At 30.0% G+C, this 26565-nt stretch overlaps 2 protein-coding genes and 1 long non-coding RNA gene across 6 annotated transcripts; all 3 read right to left on the bottom strand.

Annotated features, from left to right (window-relative positions):
* Nucleotides 1-3068: 3068 nt before the first annotated feature.
* On the bottom strand, nucleotides 3069-9125 carry LOC105668043 (uncharacterized). The gene is made up of 3 exons (XR_010890724.1): nucleotides 7833-9125; nucleotides 3759-7680; nucleotides 3069-3614 (listed from the first exon to the last, which is right to left on the bottom strand). It is a non-coding gene; the product is annotated as an uncharacterized lncRNA (long non-coding RNA).
* Nucleotides 9126-10902: 1777 nt separating this feature from the next.
* LOC137000490 (uncharacterized) lies at nucleotides 10903-15218 on the bottom strand. Of its 3 annotated transcripts, XR_010890722.1 has the most exons (3): nucleotides 13640-15203; nucleotides 13138-13535; nucleotides 10903-11979 (listed from the first exon to the last, which is right to left on the bottom strand). XR_010890722.1 is itself a non-coding variant. In XM_067357121.1 (2 exons), the coding sequence occupies exon 1, from the start codon at nucleotides 14456-14458 to the stop codon at nucleotides 13142-13144; it is 1317 nt and encodes a 438-aa protein (XP_067213222.1). In that variant the 5' UTR covers nucleotides 14459-15218; the 3' UTR covers nucleotides 10904-11979; nucleotides 13133-13141. The 3 variants fall into 3 exon arrangements, 2 of the variants coding, with proteins under 2 accessions (XP_067213222.1, XP_067213221.1); XM_067357121.1 differs by having other exon boundaries at nucleotides 10904-11979; nucleotides 13133-15218; XM_067357120.1 differs by having other exon boundaries at nucleotides 10909-11979; nucleotides 13138-15209.
* Nucleotides 15219-18142: 2924 nt separating this feature from the next.
* LOC105679734 (uncharacterized) lies at nucleotides 18143-26095 on the bottom strand. Of its 2 annotated transcripts, XM_067357116.1 has the most exons (4): nucleotides 23444-26095; nucleotides 22196-23301; nucleotides 18838-22062; nucleotides 18143-18695 (listed from the first exon to the last, which is right to left on the bottom strand). In XM_067357116.1, exon 3 carries the CDS (start codon nucleotides 20164-20166, stop codon nucleotides 18850-18852), a length of 1317 nt encoding a protein of 438 aa, XP_067213217.1. In that variant the 5' UTR covers nucleotides 20167-22062; nucleotides 22196-23301; nucleotides 23444-26095; the 3' UTR covers nucleotides 18143-18695; nucleotides 18838-18849. The 2 variants fall into 2 exon arrangements, with proteins under 2 accessions (XP_067213217.1, XP_067213218.1); XM_067357117.1 differs by having other exon boundaries at nucleotides 18838-23301.
* Between the last annotated feature and the right edge of the window lie 470 nt (nucleotides 26096-26565).

The following is a 26565-nucleotide window of genomic DNA, read 5'->3' on the forward strand; positions in this document are numbered from 1 at the left end:
TCCTAGATAATCTCTTCTCATCAAATTTCGACATTGATTGTTGAATATGTGAAGGAATAAGTATATTGCAGGCATAGATTTAAAGATATGTTTTTGTTTACATGCTATGCAATATCCTTTAAAATTATCATTATTGTTTTCGATTGGTATCAGATATTTGCAAGGCCATGCGTAATGACGAATGTAATTATTATCATTATCATGATGATGCTTTTTCAAGTCGTTCGTTATCACTGAAAACTCGTCGCCACATATAACACATTGTGCTCCCTGTTTCCATATAAGTCTCCTAAAATTGATCCAATATGCATTATTGCAATTGCTCCTAAGTCCATAGCTTTCCATATAATAAAGATTAGGTTGATCATTATATATATGTTCACCAAAGCGTAATGTGTCGATAGTACTAAAAACGCCAAAACATTTTTTGCATTCTGCTCAAAAATTCGATTTTAATTGATATTTTCCTTTCACCCACTTTATAGCCATTTTGCGATATTGCCGGTCACATAAGTCCCATTGGCCACAGTCATATATTTTTAATGACATCTTCAGTCTTTTTAATTTTACACCTAGTTGCTTTGCTTGTTCTTCACTAAATGGTAGTCCCTCCCCCCATTCTTCTGGATAATATTTTTTAAAATGCAAGAATATGGTTTCTTCAAACTTTATAATTCTTTCGCGTTTACAAAGAATACAATACGCTGAAAAAGCACTAGACATTTTGAAATATTTGAACACCCAGTCATAATCAATGTCAGTTACAATTTGTCTATCTGCGCGATGCTGGTGAATGAAGGTATCGTCGATGGAAACAAGTTTATCACATACAACACATTTAACATCGTTTGAATCGTCAATTTTTCTAAAGTTTTTCCAACGCTCACCTTTATGCGTCTCTTCAAATTGATAAGTAGTTTTATGTTTGTGTTTTATATGATCCTGAAAGCCTTTTGTGTTGACGAAGTATAAAGTTTTTTGACACTTCTTACATGTTGCTTGGAAATTTGACAGTGTGTAATTTGCTTGCACCCAATTCCGAACAGTTGGAAGCTCAGATTGGTTGACTACGTCCATTGCGCGAGACATATTGCGTGTGACTGAACGCGATACTGTCGAACAGTTGATAGAAGAGGTCGAAGGAACAAAGGTGTAGCCTTTCCCTTCCATTCGTACATAAACATTGATACATTACTCTGACTTACCAAACTGTTATTAAAAATTCCAATTTTTTACAAATATGTAATATTATAACAATTAAGCAAAAAAGATTTTACACAACATTTTTGCGTGAATAAACAAGTTTTTCTTGAAATAATGCAGAAACCATTATTTATGTTTTTAAAATAAAACTGTTCTGTGTGTCATAATAACCATATAAAAAAAATTTATGTCTACTGTTCCAAATTTATTGGTCCTACAAAAAACGCAATAAATACACTCATTGTAAAACGATAAATATGCGCGAGCTAGCATTTCTTTACCCGACGCACACGTATTTAGATGTGTTATTGTCGCCGTTGTATTGTGAAAACGTTTGATTTGTATTTCATATGAAATCACAATGATTTTAATCTCGATACCTGCAATTTATTTGTACCAGCTTTACTGATTTATATAGTTAAACACTTGTAATATCAATTTTTTCAATAACGTTTTTCTTATTTAAAGATGCGTATCATGTGGCAGTATCTACGCATGTCTACAAAGTGATTGTCGATGAAATCGGCGACGGCAAGCTCTAATAACGAATCTGTGTGATGCACTCAAATGCACAATTGACGTTAATACCTTGTTTACTAATTTCCAGGTATCGTAGCTTTGTATTCTGGGAAACTACTGTATAGGAATATATGTATATCAAAGAAGCGTATGATGAACTAAAAAATAACTGATTTGGCGGATTTTATTCGAGAGCATCGAATGCGCTATAGTCCTTCATTCTTCGAAAAAATATTGCGTGAAAAACTCTACAAGGTAAATGGTGCATCATAGAATTTTTTATCAAGTTTCTTAAAATATATCCTTATCAAATTGAGATGTATTGCAGCACCTTCGATTCTAAAATATAATTTCTTAAGCTTTAATTAGTGGTTTTATCACTATTATTAACTCGATATTGAACAATAAAGAAGGACATATGACATATATCGTATTTCTTTCGTTGAAACTCGAGGAATATATTCGAATGTCAGTGTTAACTATATTTTTCGAAATTACAAAAATCATAATGATTTTCTTGCAACGTCGTTTGAAGCGCTGATAGTTTCTGTCATAAGATTTAGCCAACTATTACATTATACTACAAAATTCGACATTATTGTGTATTTGCATCCATCAAATTCTAATTTTGTGACGCTTGCACATGTTTTTCTTGTAACAGAACGCATATAAATAAATGCAATGTCATTCTGCCGATATGTTCAATGAAATTGCTTTTATCTGTGAAAAAATATTAAGGTCTTTTGTAAAGAACTTGTGTATATATTATATTTTGTTATAATAAAGAACAATTATTTTAAATAAGTTTTCAAGCAAAATAAATGCAAATGCAAATTTAGTTAAAAATATCAATTTACTAGCTGGTTGAAGTTTGGAACGTTCCTGGAACGATTTTTTAAAAATGATTTATCGCTCTTGTCTTTTTACAGGGAGAAAGTTTTGAGACCCACAAACAAAGTACAAAAGAGACCGATCCGATACATGCGTCGGAAGACACCCTTATACCCGAAAAACCACCCCCAAAATTACTTAAACCATTCTAAGCGACAAGTTATTTTTTGCTAAGCAAGAATTTTTTAGACTCTGGAGTGGTTTTTTGAGTGTAAGGGTGTTTCCGACGCATGTATCAAATCGGTCTCTTTTGCATGTCGCGTGAGGGCCTCGGAACTTTCTCTGTGCAGAAGGAAAAGAGCGACAAATCATTTTTAAAAAATCGTTCCAGGAACGTTCCAAACTTCAACCAGCTAATTTACTACTAATTAGCAAAAATATGAAAAAATATTGAAAAAATTAAACAAATATACTAATGATTTGTCTTAGATATTTTTTTAAACAAAATGATAAAATTATTTGTTAAAAAATGCCATTTTATTAATACGTTGAAAAACGCATCGTTTGCACATGTCTTTACTTTAATGAATACATTATTGGTCACACATAAATTTTAAAAAATTACTTGAATAATACATTTCAAACATTTCTGGAGAAATTATGACAAACTGAAGTTAGATAAAGCAAAAGTAAAGAAATGAAATAGTATAAACATGAAAATATCTTACAAATGTCGTCCTTACATCATTGTTCAGTTAAAAAATCTGATTTGTTTTATGAATTTATAAACAAACTTTATAAATGTAATATTAAAGAGGACTTTTTTTAATTAATTTATAAAAATCATGTATTTATAAATTCAAGGTCGTCTTTGAAATATAAATCTATAAACTTGCTTATAACTTTATAAGAATCAAACTGATATATACAGACGTTGAAGACAATTTTTTTATACATTTCAAATTAATTAAGTGATCAAAGTAAAGGCTGACGTTATTGCTGTTTGTGGCTTGATCTCAATTCGGTTATCGTCATCTCCATTGTCAGAAGAATAATTACATCTATTAAAAATAAAATAAAAGCTGATTAAAAACATCTAATTATTCGATTTTTATTGTCTTATTGTATAAGTAATGAGTACGCCACTCAAAGAAAATAAAATATTAATAATACACAACAATATTAATAATATCAATAAAACTTACCGCCGCTTTTTTTTAGTTTATTTCACGGCTTGTTGACGGTCCGTCGAATGCTATAGAGCTTTGCATTTTTTGTCTTTTCATAGGTAGATCATCTGTTGGTCGTGAATCGCTTCCTGGTCCTAGATAATCTCTTCTCATCAAGTTTTGACATTGATTGTTAAATATGTGAAGGAATAAGTATATTGCAGGCATAGACTTAAAGATATGTTTTTGTTTACATGCTATGCAATATCCTTTAAAATTATCATTATTGTTTTCGATTGGTATCAGATATTTGCAAGGCCATGTGTAATGACGAATGTAATTATTATCATTATCATGATGATGCTTTTTCAAGTCATTCGTTATCACTGAAAACTCGTCGCCACATATAACACATTGTACTTCCCGTTTCCATATAAAACTCCTAAAATTGATCCAATATGCATTATTGCAATCGCTCCTAAGTCCATGGCTTTCCATATAATAAAGATTAGGTTGATCATTATATATATGTTCACCAAAGCGTAATGTGTCGATAGTGCTAAAAACGCCAAAACATTTTTTGCATTCTGCTCGAAAATTCGATTTTAATTGATATTTTCCTTTCACCCACTTTATAGCCATTTTGCGATATTGCCGGTCACATAAGTCCCATTGGCCACAGTCATGTATTTTTAAAAACATCTTCAGTCTTTTTAAATTTACACCTAGTTGCTTTGCTTGTTCTTCACTAAATGGTAGTCCCTCCCCCCATTCTTCTGGATAATATTTTTTAAAATGCAAGAATATGGTTTCTTCAAACTTTATAATTCTTTCGCGTTTACAAAGAATACAATACGCTGAAAAAGCACTAGACATTTTGAAATATTTGAACACCCAGTCATAATCAATGTCAGTTACAATTTGTCTATCTGCGCGATGCTGGTGAATGAAGGTATCGTCGATGGAAACAAGTTTATCACATACAATACATTTAACATCGTTTAAATCGTCAATTTTTCTAAAGTTTTTCCAACGCTCACCTTTATGCGTCTCTTCAAATTGATAAGTAGTTTTATGTTTGTGTTTTATATGATCCTGAAAGCCTTTTATGTTGACGAAGTATAAAGTTTTTTGACACCTCTTACATGTTGCTTGGAAATTTGACAGTGTGTAATTTGCTTGCACCCAATTCCGAACAGTTGGAAGCTCAGATTGGTTGACTACGTCCATTGCGCGAGACATATTGCGTGTGACTGAACGCGATACTGTCGAACAGTTGATAGAAGAGGTCGAAGGAACAAAGGTGTAGCCTTTCCCTTCCATTCGTATATAAACATTGATACATTACTCTGACTTACCAAACTGTTATTAAAAATTCCAATTTTTTACAAATATGTAATATTATAACAATTAAGCAAAAAAGATTTTACACAACATTTTTGCGTGAATAAACAAGTTTTTCTTGAAATAATGCAGAAACCATTATTTATGTTTTTAAAATAAAACTGTTCTATGTGTCATAATAACCATATAAAAAAAATTTATGTGCACTGTTCCAAATTTATTGGTCCTACAAAAAACGCAATAAATACACTCATTGTAAAACGATAAATATGCGCGAGCTAGCATTTCTTTACCCGACGCACACGTATTTAGATGTGTTATTGTCGCCGTTGTATTGTGAAAACGTTTGATTTGTATTTCATATGAAATCACAATGATTTTAATCTCGATACCTGCAATTTATTTGTACCAGCTTTACTGATTTATATAGTTAAACACTTGTAATATCAATTTTTTCAATAACGTTTTTCTTATTTAAAGATGCGTATCATGTGGCAGTATCTACGCATGTCTACAAAGTAATTGTCGATGAAATCAGCGACGGCAAGCTCTAATAACGAATCTGTGTGATGCACTCAAATGCACAATTGACGTTAATACCTCGTTTACTAATTTCCAGGTATCGTAGCTTTGTATTCTGGAAAACTACTGTATATATGTATCAGTATATCGGTATATCAGTATATCGGAATATATGTATATCAAAGAAGCGTATGATGAACAAGAAAATAATTAATTTGGCGGATTGTATCCGAGAGCATCGAATGCGCTATAGTCCTTCATTCTTCGAAAAAATATTGCGTGAAAAACTCTACAAGGTAAATGGTGCATCATAGAATTTTTTATCAAGTTTCTTAAAATATATCCTTATCAAATTGAGATGTATTGCAGCACCTTCGATTCTAAAATATAATTTCTTAAGCTTTAATTAGTGGTTTTATCACTATTATTAACTCGATATTAAACAATAAAAAAGGACATATGACATATATCGTATTTCTTTCGTTGAAACTCGAGAAATATATTCGAATGTCAGTGTTAACTATATTTTTCGAAATTACAAAAATCATAATGATTTTCTTGCAACGTCGTTTGAAGCGCTGATAGTTTCTGTCATAAGATTTAGCCAACTATTACATTATACTACAAAATTCAACATTATTGTGTATTTGCATCCATCAAATTCTAATTTTGTGACGCTTGCACATGTTTTTCTTGTAACAGAACGCATATAAATAAATGCAATGTCATTCTGCCGATATGTTCAATGAAATTGCTTTTATCTGTGAAAAAATATTAAGGTCTTTTGTAAAGAACTTGTGTATATATTATATTTTGTTATAATAAAGAACAATTATTTTAAATAAGTTTGCAAGCAAAATAAATGCAAATGCAAATTTAGTTAAAAATATCAATTTACTAGCTGGTTGAAGTTTGGAACGTTCCTGGAACGATTTTTTAAAAATGATTTGTCGCTCTTGTCCTTTTGCAGGGAGAAAGTTTTGAGACCCACAAACAAAGTACAAAAGAGACCGATCCGATACATGCGTCGGAAGACACCCTTATACCCGAAAAACCACCCCCAAAATTACTTAAACCATTCTAAGCGACAAGTTATTTTTTGCTAAGCAAGAATTTTTTAGACTCTGGAGTGGTTTTTTGAGTGTAAGGGTGTTTCCGACGCATGTATCAAATCGGTCTCTTTTGCATGTCGCGTGAGGGCCTCGGAACTTTCTCTGTGCAGAAGGAAAAGAGCGACAAGTCATTTTTAGCTTGGCTAGAATTGTTTAAGTGATTTTGGGGGTTGTTTTTCGGGTATAAGGGTGTCTTCCGACGCATGTATCGGATCGGTCTCTTTTGTACTTTGTTTGTGGGTCTCAAAACTTTCTCCCTGCAAAAGGACAAGAGCGACAAATCATTTTTAAAAAATCGTTCCAGGAACGTTCCAAACTTCAACCAGCTAATTTACTACTAATTAGCAAAAATATGAAAAAATATTGAAGAAATTAAACAAATATACTAATGATTTGTCTTAGATATTTTTTTAAACAAAATGATAAAATTATTTGTTAAAAAATGCCATTTTATTAATACGTTGAAAAACGCATCGTTTGCACATGTCTTTACTTTAATGAATACATTATTGGTCACACATAAATTTTAAAAAATTACTTGAATAATACATTTCAAACATTTCTGGAGAAATTATGACAAACTGAAGTTAGATAAAGCAAAAGTAAAGAAATGAAATAGTATAAACATGAAAATATCTTACAAATGTCGTCCTTACATGAACATCATTGTTCAGTTAAAAAATCTGATTTGTTTTATGAATTTATAAACAAACTTTATAAATGTAATATTAAAGAGGACTTTTTTTAATTAATTTATAAAAATCATTTATTTATAAATTCAAGGTCGTCTTTGAAATATAAATCTATAAACTTGCTTATAACTTTATAAGAATCAAACTGATATATACAGACGTTGAAGATAATTTTTTTATACATTTCAAATTAATTAAGTGATCAAAGTAAAGGCTGACGTTATTGCTGTTTGTGGCTTGATCTCAATTCGGTTATCGTCATCTCCATTGTCAGAAGAATAATTACATCTATTAAAAATAAAATAAAAGCTGATTAAAAACATCTAATTATTCGATTTTTATTGTCTTATTGTATAAGTAATGTGTGTGTGAGTACGCCACTCAAAGAAAATAAAATATTAATAATACACAATAATATTAATAATATCAATAAAACATACCGCCGCTTTTTTTCAGTTTATTTCACGGCTTGTTGACGGTCCGTCGAATGCTATAGAGCTTTCCATTCTTTGTCTTTTCATAGGTAGATCATCTGTTGGTCGTGAATCGCTTCCTGGTCCTAGATAATCTCTTCTCATCAAATTTCGACATTGATTGTTGAATATGTGAAGGAATAAGTATATTGCAGGCATAGATTTAAAGATATGTTTTTGATTACATGCTATGCAATATCCTTTAAAATTATCATTATTGTTTTCGATTGGTATCAGATATTTGCAAGGCCATGCGTAATGACGAATGTAATTATTATCATTATCATGATGATGCTTTTTCAAGTCGTTCGTTATCACTGAAAACTCGTCGCCACATATAACACATTGTGCTCCCTGTTTCCATATAAGTCTCCTAAAATTGATCCAATATGCATTATTGCAATTGCTCCTAAGTCCATAGCTTTCCATATAATAAAGATTAGGTTGATCATTATATATATGTTCACCAAAGCGTAATGTGTCGATAGTACTAAAAACGCCAAAACATTTTTTGCATTCTGCTCGAAAATTCGATTTTAATTGATATTTTCCTTTCACCCACTTTATAGCCATTTTGCGATATTGCCGGTCACATAAGTCCCATTGGCCACAGTCATGTATTTTTAAAAACATCTTCAGTCTTTTTAAATTTACACCTAGTTGCTTTGCTTGTTCTTCACTAAATGGTAGTCCCTCCCCCCATTCTTCTGGATAATATTTTTTAAAATGCAAGAATATGGTTTCTTCAAACTTTATAATTCTTTCGCGTTTACAAAGAATACAATACGCTGAAAAAGCACTAGACATTTTGAAATATTTGAACACCCAGTCATAATCAATGTCAGTTACAATTTGTCTATCTGCGCGATGCTGGTGAATGAAGGTATCGTCGATGGAAACAAGTTTATCACATACAACACATTTAACATCGTTTGAATCGTCAATTTTTCTAAAGTTTTTCCAACGCTCACCTTTATGCGTCTCTTCAAATTGATAAGTAGTTTTATGTTTGTGTTTTATATGACCCTGAAAGCCTTTTGTGTTGACGAAGTATAAAGTTTTTTGACACCTCTTACATGTTGCTTGGAAATTTGACAGTGTGTAATTTGCTTGCACCCAATTCCGAACAGTTGGAAGCTCAGATTGGTTGACTACGTCCATTGCGCGAGACATATTGCGTGTGACTGAACGCGATACTGTCGAACAGTTGATAGAAGAGGTCGAAGGAACAAAGGTGTAGCCTTTCCCTTCCATTCGTATATAAACATTGATACATTACTCTGACTTACCAAACTGTTATTAAAAATTTCAATTTTTTACAAATATGTAATATTATAACAATTAAGCAAAAAAGATTTTACACAACATTTTTGCGTGAATAAACAAGTTTTTCTTGAAATAATGCAGAAACCATTATTTATGTTTTTAAAATAAAACTGTTCTGTGTGTCATAATAACCATATAAAAAAAATTTATGTCCACTGTTCCAAATTTATTGGTCCTACAAAAAACGCAATAAATACACTCATTGTAAAACGATAAATATGCGCGAGCTAGCATTTCTTTACCCGACGCACACGTATTTAGATGTGTTATTGTCGCCGTTGTATTGTGAAAACGTTTGATTTGTATTTCATATGAAATCACAATGATTTTAATCTCGATACCTGCAATTTATTCGTACCAGCTTTATTAATTTATATAGTTAAACACTTGTAATATGAATTTTTTCAATAACGTTCTTCTTATTTAAAGGTGCGTATCATGTGGCAGTATCTACGCATGTCTACAAAGTGATTGTCGATGAAATCGGCGATGGCAAGCTCTAATAACGCAAATCTGTGTGATGCACTCAAATGCACAATTGACGTTAATACCCCGCATTCTAATTTCTCGGTATCGTAGCTTTGAATTCTGGGAAACTACTGTATATGAATATATGTATATCAAAGAAGCGTATAATGAACAAAAAAATAACTGATTTGGCGAATTTTATCCGAGAGCATCGAATGCGCTATTAGCCCTTCATTCTTCGAAAAAATATTGCGTGAAAAACTCAACAAGGTAAATGATGCATCATAGAATTTTATATTATTTTTCCTAAAATATATCCTTATCGAATTGAGATGTATTGCAGAACCTTCGATTCTGAAATATAATTTTATAACAATCTAACACATATAAAGGAATGGCTCTAAAGATAACAATCAATTAATATAATAGAAAGGCATAGAGAGCCGTCGCGGGATGTTAGTGCGAAATTATAATTTTTCTTAAAGAAATTAATTTGTTAGTCTACGTGAGACAGTTAAATTTGTACACCGATCTCTGGTTCGAGATACTTAAAGTGTACGAAATTTTTTTAGTACATTGTTCTCACATATGGAGAATCAGTATGTACTGATTAACTGTCTCACGTAGACTAACAAATTAATTTCTTTAAGAAAAATTATAATTTCGCACTAACATCCCGCGACGGCTCTCTATGCCTTTCTATTATATTAATTGATTGTTATCTTTAGAGCCATTCCTTTATATGTGTTAGATTGTTTTAAATCACGCGGGCATTATGACGCGTTTATGTCCTACAGATTTGTTGATTTCCTAATCTAAGAGAAATAAATGTTAGAAGCGTGGGGTCTGAGTAGTTTAGTGGTAGAACATTCGCCCGGCAAGCGGAAGACCCGGGTTCAATTCCCGGCTTAGCCACTCGCGCCCTGATATTTTTTCTCTATTCCCTTCTTTCTAATAATTCCTATCAGTACATACTGATTCTCCATATGTGAGAACAATGTACTAAAAAAATTTCGTACACTTTAAGTATCTCGAACCAGAGATCGGTGTACAAATTTAACTGTCTCACGTAGACTAACAAATTAATTTCTTTAAGAAAAATTATAATTTCGCACTAACATCCCGCGACGGCTCTCTATGCCTTTCTATTATATTAATTGATAATTTTATAAGCTTTGATTAGTGGTTTTATCACTATTATTACCTCGATATTGAATAATAAAAAAGGACATATGACATATATCGTATTTTTTTCGTTGAGACACGCAAAATATATTCGAATTTCAGTGTTAAATATATTTACTTCGAAGTTACAATAGTACTAATAATATTCTTGCTACGTTGTTTAAAGCGCTGAAAGTTTCTGTCGTAAAATTAAGCCAACTATTACATTTTACTACAAAATTCGACATTATTGTGCATTTGCATCCATCAAATCCTAATTTTGTGACGCTTGCACATATATTTCTTCTAACAGAACGCATATAAATAAATGCAATGTCATTCTGCCAATATATTCAATAAAATAGTTTATTATCTACGAAAAAATATTAACGTCCTTTGAAAAAAAGTTGCGTATATATTATATTTTATTATAATAAGATCAGTTTTTTTTAATAAGTTTTTAAGCAAAATAAATGCAAGATAAAATTTAATTGATAATATGAATCTACTACTAATTAGCAAAAGTATGAGAAAATATTAAAGAAATTAAACAAATATTATACTAATGATTTGTCTTAGATATTTTTTTAAATAAAATGATTAAATTATTTTTTTTAAAATGCCATTTTATTAATACGTTGAAAAACGCATCGTTTGCACATGTCTTTACTTTAATGAATACATTATTGGTCACACATAAATATAAAAAAATTACTTGAATAATACATTTCAAACATTTTTGGTGAAATTATGACAAACTGAAGTTAGATGAACAAAAGTAAAGAAATAAAATAGTATAAATATGAAGATATCTTACAAATGTCGTCCTTACATAAACATCATTGTTCAGTTAAAAAATCTGATTTGTTTTATGAATTTATAAACAAACTTTATAAATGTAATATTAAAGAGTACTTTTTTCGATTAATTTATAAAAATCATGTATTTATAAATTCAAGGTACGTCTTTGAGATATAAATTTATAAACTTACTTATAACTTTATAACAATCAAACTGATATATACAGACGTTGAAGATAATTTTTTATACATTTCAAATTAACTAAGTGATCAAAGTAAAGGCTGACGTCATTGCAGTTTGTGGCTCGATCTCAATTCGCTTATCGTCATCTCCATTGTCTAGACTATAGATACATCTATCAAAAATTAAAAAAAAAACTGATTAAAAACATCTGATTATTCGATTTTCATTGTTTTTATTATATAAGTAGAGAAGATGGGGTAAAACGGATCGCGGGGTAAAATGGTCCATTTGCTAGATCTTATTAGTAAGTACCTCTATCTGCTGGATAAACATAAAATTAATTTCCTTTTTGTTGCTTTTGAACTGTTTAAAAATTACGTCATTATATCATAAGTTGTATCTATTGTGAGTTATTTATAAAGAAACGTCAAATTCTTGCAAATAGATCTCGTGATCTAATTTCTTAGTATTACATTTTAAGTGACTAAGATTGCAAAACTTAATATTTTTAAATTTTTCTACAAGTTCCATATTTCTGGTTATTTGGAAGTAATATTTCATCAGTTACATTTGAAAAATAACTTTGATACAGATAAATAAAAATAAGATAATATTAATGTTGTTATGTGAGGTAAAACGGACCAATTTATATATTTCTTCTACTTATACTTTCTACTTATAGTTTTCTGCTTATATATTTGTTCTGATTTAAGAAACATTTTACATTCCATTTTCTTTCTTAACATTTTTTTGTTTTTTAACCATTTTTCTAGTTGCCAAAGATGCCTAGAAATTATAAAAGAAAATCGAATCGATGTAAATAAAATGAGGAAAATTTATACGAAGCCTTAAAAGTCATGTTAGAAGAAAACATTGGTTAACGAGAAACTGCAAGAAGATAAAATGATTAATGTTAAATAAATTTCTATTCTTATACAAAAATATTTAATAAATAATGTATAGTTTTGATTATGAATTGATCAGTTAAATTATTTCTCGGTCCATATTATTTTGACTTGGTCCATATTATTTCGACCATTTTACCCCACCTATGGAGTAAAGCAAACCAAAATTAAGTTTTCTAAAATCTTAATAATAATTCAAACTTTTGCAAGATTTGAAAATTTGACATTATGATTTTATAATAAACATTCTACTCTTTCTTCATACAAAATTTCACTTATTTTTTGTCATTAATATAAAAAATATGGCCATTTTCGCTTAGGGGATCTGTCTTACCCCACCTAGTCCTAATAAGTACGCCACACAAAGAAAATAAAAAATTAATAATACATAACAATATCATCAATACCAATAAAACTTACCGCACCTTTTCAGTTTATTTCACGACTTGTTGACGGTTCGTCGAATGATCTAAGTCTTTCCATTCCTTGTCCTTGCATTGCTAGATCATCTGTTGGTCGTGAATCAATTTCTGTTGCTAGATAATCTCTTCTCATCAATTTTCGACACTTATTGTCGAATATGTGAAGAAATAAGTGTATTGCAGGCATAAAATAAAAGTCATGTTCTTGTTCACATACAGTGCAACGTCCTTTAAAATCATCATTATAGTTTTTGATTTCTTTCACATATTTGCATTGCCATGTGTAATGACGAATGTAATTATTATCATTATCATGATGATGCTTTTTCAAGTCGTTCGTTATCTCTGAAAACTCGTCGCCACATATAACACATTGTGCTCCCTGTTTCCATATAAATATCCTAAAATTTATCCAATATGCATTTTTGCAATAGTTCTTAAGTCCTAGGTTTTCCTCATCATAAAAATTGGGATGTTTATAATATAAATGTTTATCAAAGCTTACTGTGTCGATGCTACTAAAAATATCAAAACACTTTTTACATTCTGCTCGAAATTTCGATTTTAATTGATATTTTCTTTTCACCCAATTTATAGCAGTTGTGCGATATTTCCAGTCCATATATTCCCATTCGCCATGGTCATATATTTTCAAGAACAGCTTCAATCTTGTTAAATTTACGACACTTAATATTGCTGGTAATTCTTCAATAAATGGTAGTCTTTCTCCCCATTTTTCTGAATGAACCCTTTTAAAATGCAAGAATATGATTTCTTCAAACGCTATAACTTCTTTGTGTTCACAAAGAATACAATACGCTGAAAGAATACTGCCACTAGTCTTTCTAAAATATTTGAACACCCAGTCATAATCAATGTCGGTTAGAATTTGTGTATCGTCTGCGCGATGCTGGTGAATGAAGGTATCGTCGACGGAATCAGGTTTATCACATACAACACATACAACATCGTTTGAATCTCCAGTTTTTCTAAAATTTTTCCAACGCTCACCTTTATGTGTCTCTTCAAATTGATAAGTAGTTTTATGTTTGCGTTTTATATGATTCTCAAGACCTTCTGTGCTGACGAAGTAAAAAGTTTTTTGACACTCCTTACATGTTGCTTGGAAATTTGACAGTGTGTAATTTTTTTTCACCCAATTCCGAACAGTTGGAAGCTTAGGTTGGTTGACTACGTCCATTGCACGAGACATATTGCGTGTGACTGAACGCGATACTGTCTTCTCGAACAGTGTTTCATAGAAAAGGTCGAAGGAAGAAGGGTATAGCATTTCCCTTCCATTCGTACGTAAACATTGATACATTATTCTGACTTACCGAACTGTTATTAAAAATTCTAATCTTTTACAAATATGTAATATTATAACAACTCTACGACTGAGCAAAAAAGATTTTACATAACATTTTTTGCGTGAATAAACAAGTTTTTCTTTGAAATAATCCAAAAATAATTTTTTGTTTTTAAAATAAAACTGTTCTGTGTGCCATAATAACCATATAAAAGGAATTTACGCTCACTGTTTCGAATTTATTGGTTCTACAAAAAACGCAATTAAAACACCCATTGCAGAACGATTTACAATATGCGCACTAGCATTTCAGTACCAGACACTCACGTTTAGAAGTGTTCTTGTCGCTGTCGTATTGTGAAGACGTTCGGTTTGAATTTCATATAAAATTACGATGTTTTTAATCTTGATATATGCAGTCGATACATACAATTTCGAACTGTATCAATTTATATAGTTTAAACGCTCGTAATATGAAATAAATATTCTTCGGATCTGTTAAAACACGCGTTAAGAGTTAATGTATCGCGTGCAAAAATGATTTTATCATCTCATCAGTAATATTGGATATATGTATATAGAAAAAAAAAAAAATAGCAGTTTTTATCGTAAAAAATAAAATAATAATAATCTCGAATTGAGATATTGTTTGTCAAATCCTTTCACACTGCACTGTATATAATTCTTCCAAGTTTAATTATTTATGCCATTCTTAATGTATCATTGTAGCTCACTGTATTTTATCGAAGTAATAAAAAAATAATTAAAAATAAAAAGAAAATGAAAAATACATAGTCGTTTTTTAAACTATGTATGCGTTTTATTGATTTTGTACATTTAATTATTCACTTGGAATTGCTACGCCTACTTATAAAACACGCTGTATTGCACATTCTTGTGTCTTGTGTCGTAACGATGAAGTTTATTTTGTATATTTAGTTTATACCCTTTTGTTGCGAATTTATGTACAGTTTAAGTATAAATATATTCATAAAAGTAAATTATATTCACACATTTTCATGACAATATTCCGAAACAAAAAAAGATGATAAAAATTGATTCACTTGAATTACGCTTGTTTAAGGCAATTTTCGCATACTTTTTGCATGTGTATAAAATGAAGTAATAACTAAGAAAGACGATGAATAATCCAATCGTTTTTGTCAAATGCATTTCGTCTTCAACATTTTTTTATTTCTTACTGAAGATTCAGTCTTGAAGAAATGTTTCAAATAAAAAATCAAATGCTTACAAATTTACGAGATAATTTTTACACAATAATCTCTTACACTGTAAGATCGTGTCGCTGCTACTTTGATCGTGGTAGTAAATATAATTACGTACCGATTAATACGTTCGTTATTGTTAAATACCCAACAATCATATAAAATTCTAAATACGATAAAATCATTATAACTTTTGCTTATGAGCTAATCTACAAAAATTAACATGCGTGAAATAGCACGAGTTTTTTCGCGCGCACTCGGTGTTGCTTCTTGCCGGCATCGCTTGACGGTTTATTAGGACTATGCGCTGATGATATTTGGAAACTAATACATATTATATAATACCTGCGCACATATGCAGTTATTATATGTATTAACAAAATTTATTTAAAGTAGGTATTAAAATTAAATCGGAAGAAAGTTGCTCAACATTTTAAAAAAACTTCAGAGAACTTTGTTTGAACAAAGTACACTTTGTCACAATCTACTATGTATGATTTATTTTATTCGTGTGTTATATACGTTATCAGTTCCAGAGAGAGATGTAGATAATTCTTCTCATTATTACTGTATGAAACTTTTATTCAAATATCATTGAATTCTCGAATTGTTTCTCCCGGAATCTGTGAATTTCAGAATTTTTGACATTAAAAGTCTTAGATCTTTTAACTTTCAAACCTCATCGTCTTTAAAAATACCAGAATTCGTAAATTCTCGGATTCGCAAAATATCATTATTGGTCTCTCGAAATCTCAATTCAAAATATTTAATTTTTCGTTTTGCGAAACATCAGTAGCTCAGATAATGTCCTCCTGCACATAATATATCTTTCTAGGACACTGTGTGGAACATTCGGGAACCTTGAAACGACATGTTAACTTTCGTTCGAACATGATGCCGAATCTCCGCTATCAAATCTTAATTGTTATTCCGCGACAAATGTTATTGAGAAATGTATTATTGCGAAAAAAATTGTATTATTCAACTAAGCAATAATTTTAAAATTTCGTCTTGTACGATTATCTTACAGGCAAATAATGAAATAATAATTTCAAAATCCTTCAGAAATGTTAGAAATAAAATTCGTTTGATGTAAATTCCTCCAAAATTTATATATTAGCGACGACTAAACAGAAAACATTAAAAGACGCAATAAATATTTGTTTCACCTTGGCGTCTTGACTGTTCATCAAGCAATCTGCATTTTTTCAGTCGATATACGTTACAATGACGAATCGAGTTTTGCAACTGTAAGCTGCACAAATTATTTTGCATACATGGAAACATATATCTTTCTGGCAACAAATCAAACCTATTTTACAATTATATTACTACATTATTACTAAAATATTAATAACCTATAAATAATATATATTACAATAAATTTTTTTAATAAAGTCTCAGATCTTTTGTTTAAAGGTGTGTATCATGTTTATCATGTGTATCATTCCTCTTGCTTAAAGATGTGTATCATGTGGCGGTGTCTACACATTTCTACAAAAGTGATTGTCGATGAAAACGGCAATGACAAGCTCTGACGACTCAAGTGTGTGTAATGCCAAATGCGCGACAACTGACGTCAATAAACCGCATACTAATTTCCAAGCATCATTCCTTTATATTCCAGGAAACTACCATATATGAATGTATAAATATCAAAGAAGCGTATGATGAACAAGGAAATAATTGATTTGGCAGATTCCATCCGAGAGCATCGAATGCGCTAATGGCATTATATTCTTCGACAAAATATCGCATAAAAAACTCAACAAGATGAATGGTGCATTATAAGGTTTTTTATCATCTTACCTTAAATATGACCTTATCGAATTGAAATGTATTGCAGCATCTTCGATTCTGAAATATAATTTCTTAAGCTTCGATTAGTAGTTTCATCACAATCATTAACTCGATATTGAACAATAAAAAAGCACATATGACATATATCGTATTTCTTTCGTTGAAACTCGAGAAATATATTCGAATGATAATGTTAACTATATTTTTCGAAATTACAAAGATTATAATGATATTCTTGCAACGTCGTTTGGAGCGCTGATAGTTTCTGTCATAAAATTTAGCCAACTATTACATTTTACTACAAAATTCGACATTATTGTGTATTTGCATCCATCAAATCCTAATTTTGTAACGCTTGCACATGTTTTTCTTGTAACAGAATGCATATAAATAAATACAATATTATTCTGCCGATATGTTCAATGAAATTGTTTTTTATCTGCGAAAAAATATTAAGGTCTTTTGTAAAGAACTTGTGTATATATTATATTTTGTTATAATAAAAAACAATTATTTTAAATAAGTTTTTAAGCAAAATAAATGCAAATGCAAATTTAATTAAAAATATGAATTTATTACTAATTAGTAAAAGTATGAGAAAATATTGAAGAAATAAAACAAATATTATACTAATGATTTGTCTTAGATATTTTTTTCAAATAAAATGTTAAAATTATTTGTTAAAAAATGCCATTTTATTAATACGTTGAAAAACGCATCGTTTGCACATGTCTTTACTTTAATGAATACATTATTGGTCACACATAATATTAAAAAAATTACTTGAATAATACATTTCAAATATTTCTGGAGAAATTATGACAAACTGAAGTTAGATAAAGCAAAAGTAAAAAAATGAAAAAGTATAAATATGAAAATATCTTACAAATGTCGTCCTTACATGAATATCACTGGTCAGTTAAAAAAATGTAATTTGTTTATGAAGTTATATACAAACTTTATAAATGTAATATTAAAGAGTACCTTTTTCAATTAATTTATAAAAATCATGTATTTATAAATTCAAGGTACGTCTTTGAAATATAAATCTATAAACTTGCTTATAACTTTATAAAAATCAAACTGATATATACAGACGCTGAAGATAATTTTTTTATACATTTCAAATTAATTAAGTGATCAAAGTAAAGGCTGACGTTATTGTTGTTTGTGGCTCGGTCTCAATTCGGTTATCGTCATCTCCATTGTCAAAAGAATAGATACATCTATTAAAAATAAAATAAAAAACTGATTAAAAACATCTAATTATTCAATTTTCATTGTTCTTATTATATAAGTAATGAGTACGTCAAAGAAAATAAAATATTAATAATACACAACAATATTAATAATATCAATAAAACTTACCGCCGCTTCTTTTCAGTTTATTTCACGGCTTGTTGACGGTCCATCGAATGATATAAAGCTTTCCATTCTTTGTCTTTGCATTGGTAGATCATCTGTTGGTCGTGAATCGATTCCTGTTGCTAGATAATCTCTTCTCATCAAATTTCGACACTTATTGTCGAATATGTGAAGAAATAAGTGTATTGCAGGCATAAAATGAAAGTCATGTTCTTGTTCACATACAGTGCAACGTCCTTTAAAATCATCATTATCATCTTTGATTTCTTTCACATATTTGCATTGCCATGTGTAATGACGAATGTAATTATTATCATTATCATGTAGATGCTTTCTCCAGTCGTTCGTCATCATTGGAAACTTCTTGCTACATATAACACATTGTACTTCCTGTTTCCATTTTAATCTCCTAAAATTTATCCAATATGCATTTCTGCAATAAGTCACAAGTCTTTGACTTTCCATATTGAAAAGATAAAGTTCTTTAATATATATATGTTGATCAAAGCTTGCTGTGTCGATGCTATTAAAAATGTCAAAACACTTTTTACATTCTGCTTGAAATCTCGGTTTTAATTGATATTTTCTTTTCACCCAATTTATAGCAGTTGTGCGACCTTTCCAATCGTTCATGCCCCAATGGCCACGTTCACATATTTTTAAGAACAACTCCAGTCTACTTAAATTAACGGCACCTTTTAAAACTGCTAATTCTTTAATAAATGGTAATCTTTCCCCCCATTTATCTGAATGAGCCCTTTTAAAATGCAAGAATATAGTTTCTTCAAACGCTATAAATTCTTTGTATTCACAAAGAATACAATTTGCTGAATGAACATAAGCAGAAACAGTCAGTCTAAAATATTTGAACACCCAGTAATAATCAATGTCGGTTACAATTTGTCTATCGTCTGCGCGATGCTGATGATCGAAAGCATTGCCGAAGGAAAAAGACTTCTCACAAACAACACATTTTACATAGTTTGAATCGTCAATTTTTCTGAAGTTTTTCCAACGTTTATCTTTATGTGTCTCTTCAAATTGATAAGTAGTTTCATGATTACGTTCTATATGAGCCTGAATAGTTTCTGTGCTGACGAAGTATAAAATTTGTTGACACTCCTTACATGTTGCTTGGGAATTTGACAATATGTAATTTTCTTGCACCCAATTCCAAACATCTGGAAGCTCAGGTTCGTTGACTACGTCTATTGCACGAGACATATTGCGTGTGACTGAACGCAATGCTGTCTCGAATAGTGTTTGATAGAAGAGGTCGAAGAAACAAAAATGTAGCATTTCACTTCCATTCGTACATAAACATTGATACATTATTCTAACTTACCGAACTGTTATTAAGAATTCGAATCTTATACAAATATGTAATATTATAACAACCCTACAATTAAGCAAAAAAGATTTTAAAGAACATTTTTGGCATAATAAACGAATTTTTCTTTGAAACAATGCAGAAATAATTATTTACGTTTTTAAAATAAAACTGTTCTGTGTGTCATAATAACCATATAAAAGAAATTTATGCCCACTGTTTCAAATTTATTGGTTCTACAAAAAACGCAATTAATACATTCATTGTAAAACGATAAATATGCGCAAGCTAGCATTTCTTTACCCGACGCACACGTATTTAGATGTGTTATTGTCGCTGTTGTATTGTGAAGACGTTTGATTTGTATTTCATATAAAATCGCAATGATTTTAATCTCGATACCTGCAATTTATTCGTACCAGCTTTACTGACTTATATAGTTAAACACTTGTAATATGAATTTTTTCAATAACGTTCTTCTTATTTAAAGGTGCGTATCATGTGGCAGTATCTACGCATGTCTACAAAGTGATTGTCGATGAAATCGGCAACGGCAAGCTCTAATAACGCAAGTCTGTGTGATACACTAAAATGCACAATTAGTATGCACGTTAATACTTCGCATACTAATTTCTGGATATCGTAGCTTTGTATTCTGGGAAACTACTGTATATGAATATATGTATATCAAAGAAGCGTATAATGAACAAAAAAATAACTGATTTGGCGAATTTTATCCGAGAGCATCGAATGCGCTATTGGTCCTTCATTCTTCGAAAAAATATTGCGTGAAAATCTCAACAAGGTGAATGGTGCATCATAGAATTTTTATCATCTTTCCTAAAATATATCCTTATCGAATTGAGATGTATAACAGCACCTTCGATTCTGAAATATAATTTCTCAAGCTTTGATTAGTGGTTTTATCACTATTTTTAACTCGATATGGAACAATAAAAAAGGACAAATGACATATATCGTATTTTTTTCGTTGAGACACGCAAAATATATTCGAGTTTCAGTGCTAACTATATTTTCTTCGAAGTTACAATAGGCATATTAATATTCTTGCTACGTTGTTCGAAAAGCTGATAGTTTTTGTAATAAGATTTAGACAACTATTACATTTTACTCCAAAATTCGACAAATTATTGTGTATTTGTAACCATCAAATACTCATTTTGTGACGCTTGCATATGTTTTCTTTGTAACAAAACGCATATAAATGAATGTGATGCCGTTCCGCTGATATGTTCAATAAGATTACTTGTTTATTTCTAAAAAAATTATAAGATTATTTATTTCAAAATACCATTTTATTAATACGTTGAAAAACGCATTGTCTGCATATTTCTTTACTATAATGAATACATTAATGGTCACACACAAAATTGGAAAACATACATCTTAAAAATTTACATTGACAGATTTTCCTAATTACTCGTATAATACATTTCAAACGCCTCTGGAGAAATTATAACAAACTGAAGTTAGATAAAACAAAAATGAAAAAAATAAATAAAATAGTTTAAATATGAAAATATCTGACAAATGTCGTCATTACATAAACTGTTCAGTTAAAAAAATTGATTTGCTTTATAAATTTATAAACAAACTTTGTATAAAATAATATTAAATTATATAATATATAATATAATATTAAAGAAGACTTTCCTCAAATTATAAACGTTATATATCGTTTATAAATTCAAGTTTATACACTTATAAGCATGAAACTAATATACTATATAGATTAATATAATATGCAAACATTGAAGATAGTTTTTTATGCATTACACATTAATGAAGTGGACGAAATCAAAACTGCCGTTATTGCTGTTTGTGGCTCGATCTTAATTCAACTATCATCATCTCCATTGCCAAAAGAATAGATACATCTATTAAAAATAAAAAAACTGATTAAAAACTAATTATACGATTTCATGTTCTTATTATATAAGTATTGAGTACATCACTAAAAAAAAAAAATTAATAATAGACAACAATATTAATAATATCAAAAAAACTTACCGCCGTTTCTTCAGTTTATTTCATAACTTGTTGTCGGTCTGTCGTATGGTGTCGGTCTTCTCATTCTTTGACTTCTTATTGATGAATCATCTCTTGATCGTGAGACATTTCCTGGTTCTGAGTCGTCTCTTAAGCGTGCTCTTCTCATCAAATCTCCATAATGATGTTCGAATATGTGAAAAAATAAGTGTATTGCAGGCATAAAAACAAAGTTATGTTTTTCTTTACATATATTGCAACATCCTTTAAAATCATCATTATCATTTTCGTTTTCTGTCACATATTTGCAATGCCATGTGTAGTGACCAATGAAGTTATTATCATCATCAGTTCTTTCATGATGATGCTTTTCCCAATCTTTCCTTCGGAGTATAAAAATTCTGTTACATAAAACACATTCTGCTCTTTGTTTTCCTCTAAGTTTTCTGAAGTTCATCCAAGATGGATTTTGGTGATAACTACAATCTCCTCTGCTTTTCCAATAATAAAAATAATTTTCTTCATTATATAAATGAGTATCAAAGCTTGATATGTCGATGCTACTGAAAATATCAAAACACTTTTTACATTCTGCTCGAAATCTCGAATTTAATTTGTATTTCCGCTTCACCCAATCAATAGAAATTGCGCGATCTTCACTGTCTATTGCATACCATACACGATCGTTATAAACTTTTAACAACAGGTTCAATGTTCCTAAATTTACTCCTGATGTTGCTTCTGGTTTTTCTTAATGTTTTCTTAATGTTAATTTTACTCCCCATTTTTCTGGATGAGCACTTCTAATATGCAAAAATATAATTTCATCAAACGCCAAAACGTTCTGTTTACGTAGAATACATTGCGCTGAAAAATCACAGTCACTAGTTTTTTTTAAATATTTGAATTTCAAAATTTATAAATTCAAGGTACGTCTTTGACATATAAATTTATAATCTTGCTTATAACTTTATAAGGATCAAACTGATATATACAGACGTTAAAGATAATTTTTTTATACATTTCAAATTAATTAAGTGATCAAAATAAAGGCTGACGTTATTGTTGTTTGTAGCTCGATCTCAATTCAGTTATCGTCATCTCCATTGTCAAAAGAATAGATACATCTATAAAAAATAAAATAAAAAACTGATTAAAAACATCTAATTATTCGATTTTCATTGTTCTTATTATATAAGTAATGAGTACGCCAAAGAAAATAAAATATTAATAATACACAACAATATTAATAATATCAATAAAACTTACCGCCGCTTCTTTTCAGTTTATTTCACGGCTTGTTGACGGTCCATCGAATGCTATAAAGCTTTCCATTCTTTGTCTTTGCATTGGTAGATCATCTGTTGGTCGTGAATCGATTCCTGTTGCTAGATAATCTCTTCTCATCAAATTTCGACACTTATTGTCGAATATGTGAAGAAATAAGTGTATTGCAGGCATAAAATAAAAGTCATGTTCTTGTTCACATACAGTGCAACGTCCTTTAAAATCATCATTACCATCTTTGATTTCTTTCACATATTTGCATTGCCATGTGTAATGACGAATGTAATTATTATCATTATCATGTAGATGCTTTCTCCAGTCGTTCGTCATCATTGGAAACTTCTTGCTACATATAACAAACACATTGTACTTCCTGTTTCCATATTAATCTCCTAAAATTTATCCAATATGCATTTCTGCAATTAGTCACAAGTCTTTGACTTTCCATATTGAAAAGATAAAGTTCTTTAATATATATATGTTGATCAAAGCTTGATGTGTCGATGCTATTAAAAATGTCAAAACACTTTTTACATTCTGCTTGAAATCTCGGTTTTAATTGATATTTTCTTTTCACCCAATTTATAGCAGTTGTGCGATCTTTCCAATCGTTTATGCCCCAATGGCCACGTTCACATATTTTTAAGAACAACTCCAATCTACTTAAATTTACGGCACCTTTTAAAACTGCTAATTCTTTAATAAATGGTAATCTTTCCCCCCATTTATCTGAATGAGCTGTTTTAAAATGCAAGAATATAGTTTCTTCAAACGCTATAAATTCTTTGTATTCACAAAGAATACAGTTTGCTGAATGAACATAAGCAGAAACAGTCAGTCTAAAATATTTGAACACCCAGTAATAATCAATGTCGGTTACAATTTGTTTATCGTCTGCGCGATGCTGATGATCGAAAGCATTGCCGAAGGAAAAAGACTTCTCACAAACAACACATTTTACATAGTTTGAATCGTCAATTTTTCTGAAATTTTTCCAACGTTTATCTTTATGTGTCTCTTCAAATTGATAAGTAGTTTCATGATTACGTTCTATATGAGCCTGAATAGTTTCTGTGCTGACGAAGTATAAAATTTGTTGACACTCCTTACATGTTGCTTGGGAATTTGACAATGTGTAATTTTCTTGCACCCAATTCCAAACATCTGGAAGCTCAGGTTCGTTGACTACGTCCATTGCACGAGACATATTGCGTGTGACTGAACGCAATGCTGTCTCGAATAGTGTTTGATAGAAGAGGTCGAAGAAACAAAAATGTAGCATTTCACTTCCATTCGTACATAAACATTGATACATTATTCTAACTTACCGAACTGTTATTAAGAATTCGAATCTTATACAAATATGTAATATTATAACAACCCTACAATTAAGCAAAAAAGATTTTACACAACATTTTTTGCGTAAATAAACAAGTTTTTCTTTGAAATAATGCAGAAATCATTATTTATGTTTTCCAAATAAAACTGTTCTGTGTTCATAATAACCATATTAGAGGAATTTACGCTCACCGTTTCGAATTTATTGGTTCTACAAAAAACGCAATTAATACATCCATTTTGAACGATAATTATGCGCGCCCTAGCATTTCATTACCTGACGCAGACGTATTTAGATGTGGTACTGTCGCCGTCGTATTGTGAAGACGTTCGGTTTGAATTTCATATGAAATCACGATGATTTTAATCTCGATACCTGCAATTTTGTGCTTAATTGATTTATATAGTTAAACATTCGTAATATGAATTTTTGTAATAACGTTCCTCCTATTTGAAGGTGCGTATTATGTGGCAGTATCTACACATTTCTACAAAGTGATTGTCGATGAAATCGGCGACGGCAAGCTCTAATAACAAAGTCTGTGTAATACACTAAAATGCACAATTGACGTTAATACCCCGCTTACTAATTTCCGGGTATTGTAGCTTTGTATTCTGGGAATCATATACTACTGTATATTAATGTACATATATCAAAGAAGCGTATGATGAACAAATGAAGAAAATAACTATTTTGCCAGATTCCATCCGAAAGCATCGAATGCACTATTGGCCCTTCATTCTTCGACAAAATATCGCGTTAAAAACTCAACAAGAAAAATGGTGCATTATAGTGTTTTTTATGATCTTTCCTTAAATATGTCCTTATCCAATTGAGATGTATTGCAGCATCTTCGATTCTCGATGCCCAAATATAATTTCTCAAGCTTTGATTAATGGTTTCATCACCATTATTAACTCGATATTGAACAACTAAAAAACACATATAACATGTATCGTATTTCTTTCGTTGAGACTCGCGAAATATATTCGAATTTCAGCGTTAACTATATTTACTTCGAAGTTACAATAGTCCTAATAATATTCTTGCTACGTTGTTTAAAGCGCTGATAGTTTCTGTCGTAAGATATAGTCAGCTATTACACTTTGTTACAAAATTTGACATTATGGTATATTTGCATCCATCAAATCCTCATTTTGCGACGCTTGCACATGTTTTTCTTGTAACAGAACGCATATCAATGAATGCAATGTCGTTCTGCCGATATGTTCAATAAAATTTCTTGTTTATTATCCGTTAAAAAATATTAACGTCTTTTGAAAAGAAGTTGTGTATATATTATATTTTATTTTAATAAAAAACAGCTTTTTAAATAAGCTTTGAAGCCAAATAAATGCAAGATACAAATTTAGTTGAAAATATGAATCTACTACTAATTAGCAAAAGGATGAGAAAATATTGAAGAAATTAATTAAATATTATACTAATGTTTTGTCTTGGATATTTTTTTTAGATAAAATAATTAAATTATTTGTTAAAAAATGCCGTTTTATTAATGTGTTGAAAAACGCATTGTTTGCATATTTCTACTACAATGAATACTATATTTACTACAATGAATACATTATTAATCACACATAAATTTGGAAAACATAAAATTGAAAATTTACATTGACAGATTTTGCTGATTACTCGTATAATACGCTTAAAACACCTCTGGAGAAATTATAAGTAACTGAAGTTAGATAAAGTAAAAGTAAAAAAGTGAAATAATATAAACATGAAAATATCTTACAAATGTCCT

Source organism: Linepithema humile, chromosome 6 (assembly GCF_040581485.1).
Source record: "Linepithema humile isolate Giens D197 chromosome 6, Lhum_UNIL_v1.0, whole genome shotgun sequence".
NCBI classification, from domain to species: Eukaryota; Metazoa; Arthropoda; class Insecta; order Hymenoptera; family Formicidae; genus Linepithema; species Linepithema humile.

Coding starts and splice junctions, on each gene's coding strand:
- LOC137000490 (XM_067357121.1), bottom strand. CDS start 14,458: ATGTATCAATGTTTACGTACGAATGGAAGGGAAATGCTATACCCTTCT.
- LOC105679734 (XM_067357116.1), bottom strand. CDS start 20,166: ATGTATCAATGTTTATGTACGAATGGAAGTGAAATGCTACATTTTTGT.